Genomic DNA, 8,275 nt, shown 5'->3' with positions numbered 1-8,275 from the left:
GGAGTTTAAAAAAATGCAAAGTAAACAAAATCAAATGTAACTTAAATGACTAGATCTGCAACTTTTGTGCCCGGTACACTTTTTCTTCAGTAACTCTATATTTACAAAACCTCAACATTCACCTCTCACAAATCATCTGAACTTCGCAGAGATAAGAGTCAAATATTATTTTAAAAGTTTTGTTATGGCTCAGTTTAAAAGTCGATGATCCATTTTCTACTACAATGGAGAGCACACGAACACCACAAGAATTCTCTGCACGTACTAAGTTGCTTTTATTAATCCAGAACTGCATGCTACAGATACTGTACAGCATGAACATTGATTCATTACAAAAATGATTTCAAAAACAAAAAGAAAAAAGGAGCAAAAAACAGAACAGGAACATCACAGTTGTTAGGAAACATTGAGAGTATTCACAAAAGGTCATCAGCTTCTTAGTAAAATGGAAAAAAAAACAGCTATACAACTGCTTCATTTCTACTACAATGGCACCAAATGAATGAACTTTTTCATCAGTTGTATACAGCCTTTGCAACATCAACATGCCTATTTTAAAATTTACTAAATACCTACTGATAGTAGTGTACATAAAAAGTGGCAGTTTCAGTTTTGAGTAATTTCCCCAACGTACAGAAAATTTGGCCCTTATGAGTTTTATTAATTCTCACCCTTCAATGCTTTGCTTCATATGAATTTTTTTGGATGATTTTGCCAATAGCTACCAAACACATTGCGTTATAGCTTAAACTAGTCAGCAACATTAAATCTACATACATACCTATGTTACCTCACAGCTAAAAAGGACCAAAATACAGCAAAAATGGGGGAGGGAAGATGTATCAACCTTTAAAGTTTGGCACAGAATACATACATAGAATATAGGCTAAGCAATTCCAGGGGTTGAGGTTATAGTCCACTATGGGGCTTTAGATGGGTGATCAGATGCTTTTTTTTGTGCTATTCCAAAAAACATTCCTCCCTCCCCCAATCGCTTTCAAGTTTTATTTTGTACAATGGCTTTTATTTCAGCAATTTTGTGCACTTTTGTTCTTTACAATGCCACTACATTATCCATTTGGTGACAGTCATGTATCACAACAGAGGAAAAAAGGTGAATCCTTGGTAAATGAATCTTTTCATATATAAGATGCTTACACTAAGCAAAAAAAAACTTTATACATTGAAGAAATGAAAAATATTTAAAAGACAACATACATGATACAACAAGCATCTCTAAAGCAATAAATACTACTGGTCCTATAGCGTTGTAATTTCGTTTTGCAATCTCCCCCCCTCCCCCCTAAAAACAACGCCATGGAACAATGCATATTAACACAGTTTTCCCCATTATTTCTGTACATTTAAACAATAACACGTAACATCACAAAAGTTGTTCCACACAATTAACAGGTGGCACTGCATTCATTGTGCCCTTAAGGATAAAATGGACGTAAAATGATTGGTTCGCAAGCTCTTATTTAATACAAATAATACAGCGTAGCCAACTCCTTCCACAAGGGATTCTTTGAATTTGACGTTAGTCTCTTACTGGTAAAGAACCACCCAGTAAGAGCCCCATAACAGTGATGAACACTACAAGGTTTTGCAATGATTGACAAGAGGTTGGCAGGATTTCTCTCAAGGCTTATCCTACATATTCAAAGAGGACCTTGAAATAACAATGGGTCAAATATTGACCAATGCACTCCATAACATCTACCGACATGTAGCCATATGGCACAAATGAAATAAAAAGAACACTGGCAACTAGGCTAAAAGCTATTCTAAAGACTTGGTTACGAGTGAAAGTGGCTGGGACTGTGTCTCTTGCAAAGAACCATGGGAATGGATAACTGGCATGGATGAAGTCGAAGGTCGAGTCTGCGACGAAGAGGAGCATGTGGGCTGGTGCAAGGTGATGGATCGGTGCTCTAATGCCCCGTTCTGGCAACTAATAGCTGAAACTGCGCTGGACTTGAGTGCTGAGTTTGTTGACAAGACTGAGGAAGAAGATGGTGAGGAAAGATGGGCCAAAGGATCAGGTTTCATTGTGAGTGACAGAGGTTGTATTTGTTCAGTCTGTGGATCAGAGTCTGCTGTAGAAGGGCTTAACATGGAAGGAGAAGGGGGAGGAGAATCTAATATGCTTCCATCTGAAGAGGGTGGGCTGGCGCAGCTGCCTTCACCTTGTATGTAGCGAATGCACTTTTTTTTTCTCCTAGAAACAGGGAAAGATTTATCTGTAAATAAAGGGCAAAAAGACTAATGGAGTTGGTTATTTGAACAAAGAAAGTAATCTCATTCAGGCAACAAGAGAACATCCATGACACTCAAAGCATTAATAACTAATGCAAGGCTCAGTTAAGCCTGCATAACTAAAGGGACTTACAAATTTGTTTAAATGTAACAAAGTTTAGCTTTCCGATGTGTAAAATACAAACCAAATGACAATATATCAGATTTATCTGTTAAGAACCACACCAATTTGAGAATGACAGGGGAAAGATACTAAAGAAAAGAATGAAGAAAAGGAAAGGAACAAGAAACCATAGAAAATGCAAAATGAAACAAGAATAACTGGTTCTATGGCCTGCAGGCTGTGGCTGATTCTTTTAATGGGCTGCAATGAAAAACGCAAGTCAATTAAGGTTGGTTGATTGAAAAAAGATTCACATTTCATTAATAGGTTTCCTTGTATGCGTCATTTTCATACCAGCTATCTGTGAGAGGAAAAAAGGCTTTATTGTACTTCACAATTCCTGGAGCAGTTTGGCCAAGGGTTTATTGTTAGAGTACATTTGGTTTCCTTTACAAACAAGCAATAGTTCAACCACCAAATAAAATTAGCAAACAACAACATGTAGTATTTATTAGTATGCCCCTCCTAACTTTTACTACATGGATAGAAAAATGCATTAGTATTCAGACTGCAAATAATCTTACTTTGTCCTGCATTTCGCCAAAAAAAGGGATATAGAGTCCACTTTTAAAGTTTTCTAACATTACACCTCATTGTCCCTCACCCAAGTTAAAACTTCACACCCAATAGAAGTCTGTCAAATGTATTCCAGGCCTGGATGGCAAGATGTATTTGAGACAGTTTCAGAGTTCAAGCCACAAAAGCCTGCAAGGTCAAACACATGCTAAGATGCAACATATGCATGCTGTTAAACCCAAGGTTCCTCATCACAAAAGGGCCATGTAACAAGACAGAAACATGCAAGTGAAGCAGCAGATCATGCATCGTATTAGAACAAAGCTGGAGGTGAAATGACCAACTTGGTGGGCTCAAAACAGAAAATAAAACGCAACAACAACAATTAGGTTATTGCCAAAGGAATAGGATCTTTTGACTCACTTCAAAATAATTGCAAGTCATGGCTTGGAAAGTACAAATAATCGTTATTTAGCTCAATCCCTGAACTGCTGAGGGTAAATGATCTGGAAGCTGTATTTAAACATTGCTTAAATTATTTCAATAACAGAGCAATTTATTTAAATACTGATCCCAAAAATTGTTTTGAAGTAAAAAAATATATAAATACAGATAAGACATTAGATTAGATGCAGAACAAAAACAAAATGCATGTGCCGGAGGTTTCTCTGTATCAGTGCATTACAGATGGACGTTCAGTTTCAAAATTTAAAAAAAGTTATAATAGGAACATTAATGATTTTGCAAATTCCAAATTAAAATGTTTGCTTGGTTGCAGGGGAAAAAAATTCTAAAGTTTCAGCAACTGTTAGTCAAACAAAATTAATAATAAACGGGCAGCATATGTTGAATCCTTTATAATTTCTGTTTCTGATGTCAATACTTTCAACTTGATACTTCTTCCCCATTTTCATTTTCTGCAAATGGATTTCATTTCTCTATTTTCCTCAGCCAAAATCCTTTCTCCAATAGCATCACCCCAGTACTGCCAATTTAATTAAGCCAGCAAATGGGAAATGTCAATTACATATTCCTCTCTCCTTCCAATGAACTTTAAGTTTCTAGAAACAATTTATCTTATTTTCTCCCATTTGGAGCTTCTAGGGTCACAGATCTTACAAAGCTAAGGCTCTGAACAAAAGAATACTTTTTAGGCCTGCTCCAAATGAACTGCGTTATACTTTTATTTGTCCAAAATCAATATTAGGTTTATAGATTGGGTAAGTTTTTCTTGCTATTAAGTGTCCTGCCTCCTAGTTAGCAGCATGTTAGTTTGGAAAATTGTGAAACAATGGCAGGAATGTAGTGAGAATTTCATTTGTTACTTCATTAGAGATTAAAGTTATATTAATTCTAATTACCACCGTTACTAATTGTCCAGCCCTCAGCAGCATTCTTCAAGAGTATGGCCAACCAATCTGTTACAATTCTTGCATTTTGGTTGGTGTCTGTGGATGGCAATGTGTACATTCCGCACACAATGAAGCGTTCATTGATTCAACCCAACCACAAGCTCTGGCTGCGAGGGATTGCTCATGCAAAGATATGTCTTAACATTCTGTGGAAGATCACACTGCTAACCATTCTTCTAACATTATGTAAAATGCATTGCTGAGTACATTCAATTTGACTCCATTTTTAACTCTTAGATGCAATAATCTGAAAAACAACAATATAAACGGAGACATTCCTCCCTCTTCCAAGAAAAGTCAAAATTAAAAATAAAAAGCATAAACTATTTTGCTTACAATTTTTTTTTCTAAATTCAAGTCAGGAAAAACCTGGGCAAAATCCAACAAATGTGCAGAGTTTAAATCATAATACATAATGCCATTGAGTCAAAGCACTGTGCAGCACAGAAACAGACCCTTCAGTCCAGCTCATCCATGCTGACCAGATATCCGAAACTAAACTAGCCCCATTTGCCACATTTGGTCCATATCCCCCTAAATCATTCCTATTTATATACCCATTCAAATGTTGTAATTGTACCAGCCTCCACTATTTTCTCTGGCAACTCATTCCATACACGCACAACCGTCTGCATGAAAAAGTTGCCACTTAGGTCCCTTTTAAATCTTGTCCCTCTCACCCTAAACCTATGCCCCCTAGTTTTAGGCTCCCCAACCCTGGGGAAAAGACCTTGGCTATTCACCCTATCCATGCCCCTCATACTATTGTTTAGCCCTCCAACCCAGGCAACATTTTTGTAAATCTTTTCTGAACACTTTCAAATCCTTCACATAGCACGAAGACCAGAATTGCATGCAGTATTCGAAAAGTGGCTTCACCAATGTCGTGTACAGCCGCAACATGACCTCCTTACTCCTATACTCAATGTACTGACCAATAAAGGCAAGCATACCAAACGCCACCTTCACTAGCCTGCCTATCTGGGACTCCACTTTCAATGAGCTATGAACCTGCACTCCAAGGTCTTTGTTCTGCAACACTCACCAGGACCTTACCATTAAGTGTATAAGTCCTGCCCTGATTTGCCTTTCAAAAATACAGTACCTCATATTTATCCAAATTAAGTTAAAAATCACACAAAACCAGGTTATAGTCCAACAGGTTTAATTATAAGGTAAAAACAATGACTGCAGATGCTGAAAACCAGATTCTGGATCAGTGGTGCTGGAAGAGCACAGCAATTCAGGCAGCATCCGACGAGCAGGTTTAATTATAACCTGACTGTAACCTGGTGTTGTGTGATTTTTAACTTTGTACACCCCAGTCCAACACCGGCATCTCCAAATCTTATCCAAATTAAACTCCATCTACCATTCCTTGGCCCATTGGCGCATCTGATCAAAGTCCCGTTGTAGTCTGAAGTAGCCTGCCTTGCTGCCCACTGCACCTCCAATTTTGGTGTCACCTGCAAGCTTACCAACCATACTCGCTATGTTCACATCCAAATCATTTATATAAATTACAATAAGCAGTGGACCCAGCAGCGATCCTTGTGGCACACTGCTGGTCACAGGCCTCCAGTCTGAAAAGCACCACTCCACCTTCACCCTCTGTCTCATGCCTTTGCGCCAGTTCTGCATCTAAATGGCTAGTTCTCCTTGTATTCCATGTCATTTAATCTTGCTAATCAGTCTACCATGAAGAACCTTGCAAATTTAATTTCACCTCAAAACTTTTGAAGGATATGATGTGGGTGAACTACAACATACCTTAACTGCCTACAGCAACAAAGGATCACAAATACCAGGCAGTTAACAAATTGGTGAGGACAATGACACACTGGCTTGGACTCAGTTGTGATGTCCCCTACAAAATAAAGCGTACTGGCACTCACTATCTGGATTCAACATGGAAGGTGCCTGTTTTGGTATAGCACTCGAGTACACCCACTAACCTGGGAGCGTATCTAATAAGGGAGTTAATGTTTTCATGAGAAGAAAAGAAATTAGGACTGAAGTATTTCTTCTCAAAGGATGATATGTTAATTTTTAGGAATCTCGAATTCTCATTCCTATTATTTTGCAATTTTAAAGAAAGTTTTAATCATTATTGATGAATTATTTATCCATCATTTTTTTTTAAAACAGACTTAAATGACGTTGCAACAATCCAATTTCTATATTTTTGCAAAAGCCTTCACCACATAGAATACTAACCCACAAGTGCAAACTCAACATCTGAAATAAGGGATGGCACCCTCAAATATAAAGCATTTATGTGGCAATATTAAAGGTAACCATGCAATCAGATCATTTGAAGAATCCCATTCACAACTATTTATTTGGATTCTTTGCTCATTCCTTTTAATAATACATTTTGTATTATAATTCTAAACATTAGTTCATTGAAAATGCATTAAGATGCATTAATTGTGATGTCTCAATTAATTACTCAAAGAATTAAATCATTTGTAAATTTAAAAGGATTGCATGATAGCCAAAATGCTCATGGGTGCTAAGAATGCTATGAGAAATTAACCAGAAATGCTGCAGTCTCAAATTTACTGTTGCTTTTGCAAAATCAGTATCGGCAAACAATCCTCTGGCACCTGCTCAGTAATGTACGATGTTCGTCCATCACTTGGCAATTGTCCCTGTTGCATCTTACATAATATTTACTTTTAATTTGAGCACCAATTATTAGACATGACAGTCAAATAAGATGAAAAATGTATATCTCAATCATGGAATTCAGTCAGAAGCACAATTATATTTACATCTTAATTATGCTTTAAGTTCATGATTATAGAATGAAGGCAGCTACTCTTAACATACATGCCAACATAAAGACAATGCTAAAAAGAAACACGCAAGTGCACAGTCTCCATAAGCCCCAGATGATCATCAGAATTTTCAGTAATTTCAAAAGCTGATAAAGTGTGGTTAGAGAGACTGTAACACATTTTGAATTAGGTGAAATGAAGTGTGAAAAAGAGATCAAGCACTACGCATACATGAAAAACAATAAGTTTCAACTTGGAAGAAACAAATACCTACCATGACAACATTCCCACTTCAAAGACTGCATGTGTCAGGACAAAGAAATAAGATTTAACCAAATGCAGTCAACAGGAAAGGTGTATATAAACAGGACAAAACATTTATTCCCTCTACCCAGCCAAGTCCTAAGAATTAGAGAATTGGCAAATGGAGTAGTTTGAAAAGTTCTAGAGTACCCAGATTAGCTGTGGTGGATAAGCCTTTGACCGTTTGATGTCTGAGTTTGTTTAGTTAAACCGAATTGTAAGAAAACTAAAAGAGAAATTTAATTGTGTTACTTAAAAAGATATTCCAACAGATTTTGCACTCGCCTGAAAATGAAAGTTTCCTCTGAACGAGCTTGTAGCTGGTATGACGCCCAATTACTAAAAATAAATTGGCGATTAATACATAAAAATGTAAAAACATAGTTACTGGAGTGCACAAATACCTTTCTGTTTCTTGGAAACTTATCTGTTGTACAAATCTGTGATTATCACTCAGGAGAGGCGACTATTTTATCAATAAGATAACACTTTCTGTAAACAAAATAGTAACGCTATACGTTGAAATTTCACATTTACTGATCAAAATGGACTCATGCACAAAGAGTATCAGTACATGTTGTGCACTTAGAATGGCATTGTCCACACATCACCAGAAACCAGGTGAGAAATATATGTGTGTATACATATACAGATTTTGATGAACCATGGATGGTTAGTAGTTAGAGCCAGTTTCTAAGAATAAAACTTCTCTCTCCTCAATCTATGGTTCACTGCACCAATCTCCGACACAAGGTCACAGGCCCATCGTAACCACGGTTTGGGGAGGGCCAGGTAAAGGGAGGGATGGAGGTTAAAGGAAGTGGACAGTGCTTGCAAGG

General features: G+C 37.1%; 1 protein-coding gene across 31 annotated transcripts in view; it reads right to left on the bottom strand.

Moving 5' to 3' along the window:
* Positions 1–251: 251 nt before the first annotated feature.
* tcf7l2 (transcription factor 7 like 2) overlaps positions 252–8,275 on the bottom strand; it is a 200,150-nt gene continuing 192,126 nt past the window's right edge. For 8 of the 31 annotated variants that reach the window (XM_043712734.1, XM_043712736.1, XM_043712739.1 and 5 more), the window contains 2 exons: positions 7,408–7,432; positions 252–2,243 (listed from right to left, as the gene is read on the bottom strand). In XM_043712734.1, the coding sequence (XP_043568669.1) occupies positions 1,783–2,243; positions 7,408–7,432 (486 nt within the window). In that variant the 3' untranslated portion in view covers positions 252–1,782. Of the gene's footprint in view, positions 2,244–7,406; positions 7,433–7,720; positions 7,776–8,275 lie in introns of those variants that run through there. The other 23 variants (XM_043712742.1, XM_043712741.1, XM_043712745.1 and 20 more) reach the window with 15 other exon arrangements.

The sequence above is a fragment of the Chiloscyllium plagiosum genome, chromosome 22 (assembly GCF_004010195.1).
Source record: "Chiloscyllium plagiosum isolate BGI_BamShark_2017 chromosome 22, ASM401019v2, whole genome shotgun sequence".
Lineage (NCBI taxonomy): Eukaryota > Metazoa > Chordata > Chondrichthyes > Orectolobiformes > Hemiscylliidae > Chiloscyllium > Chiloscyllium plagiosum.
The sequence above is the reverse complement of the archived record's forward strand: the minus strand, read 5'-3'. Positions and strand labels throughout refer to the sequence as shown.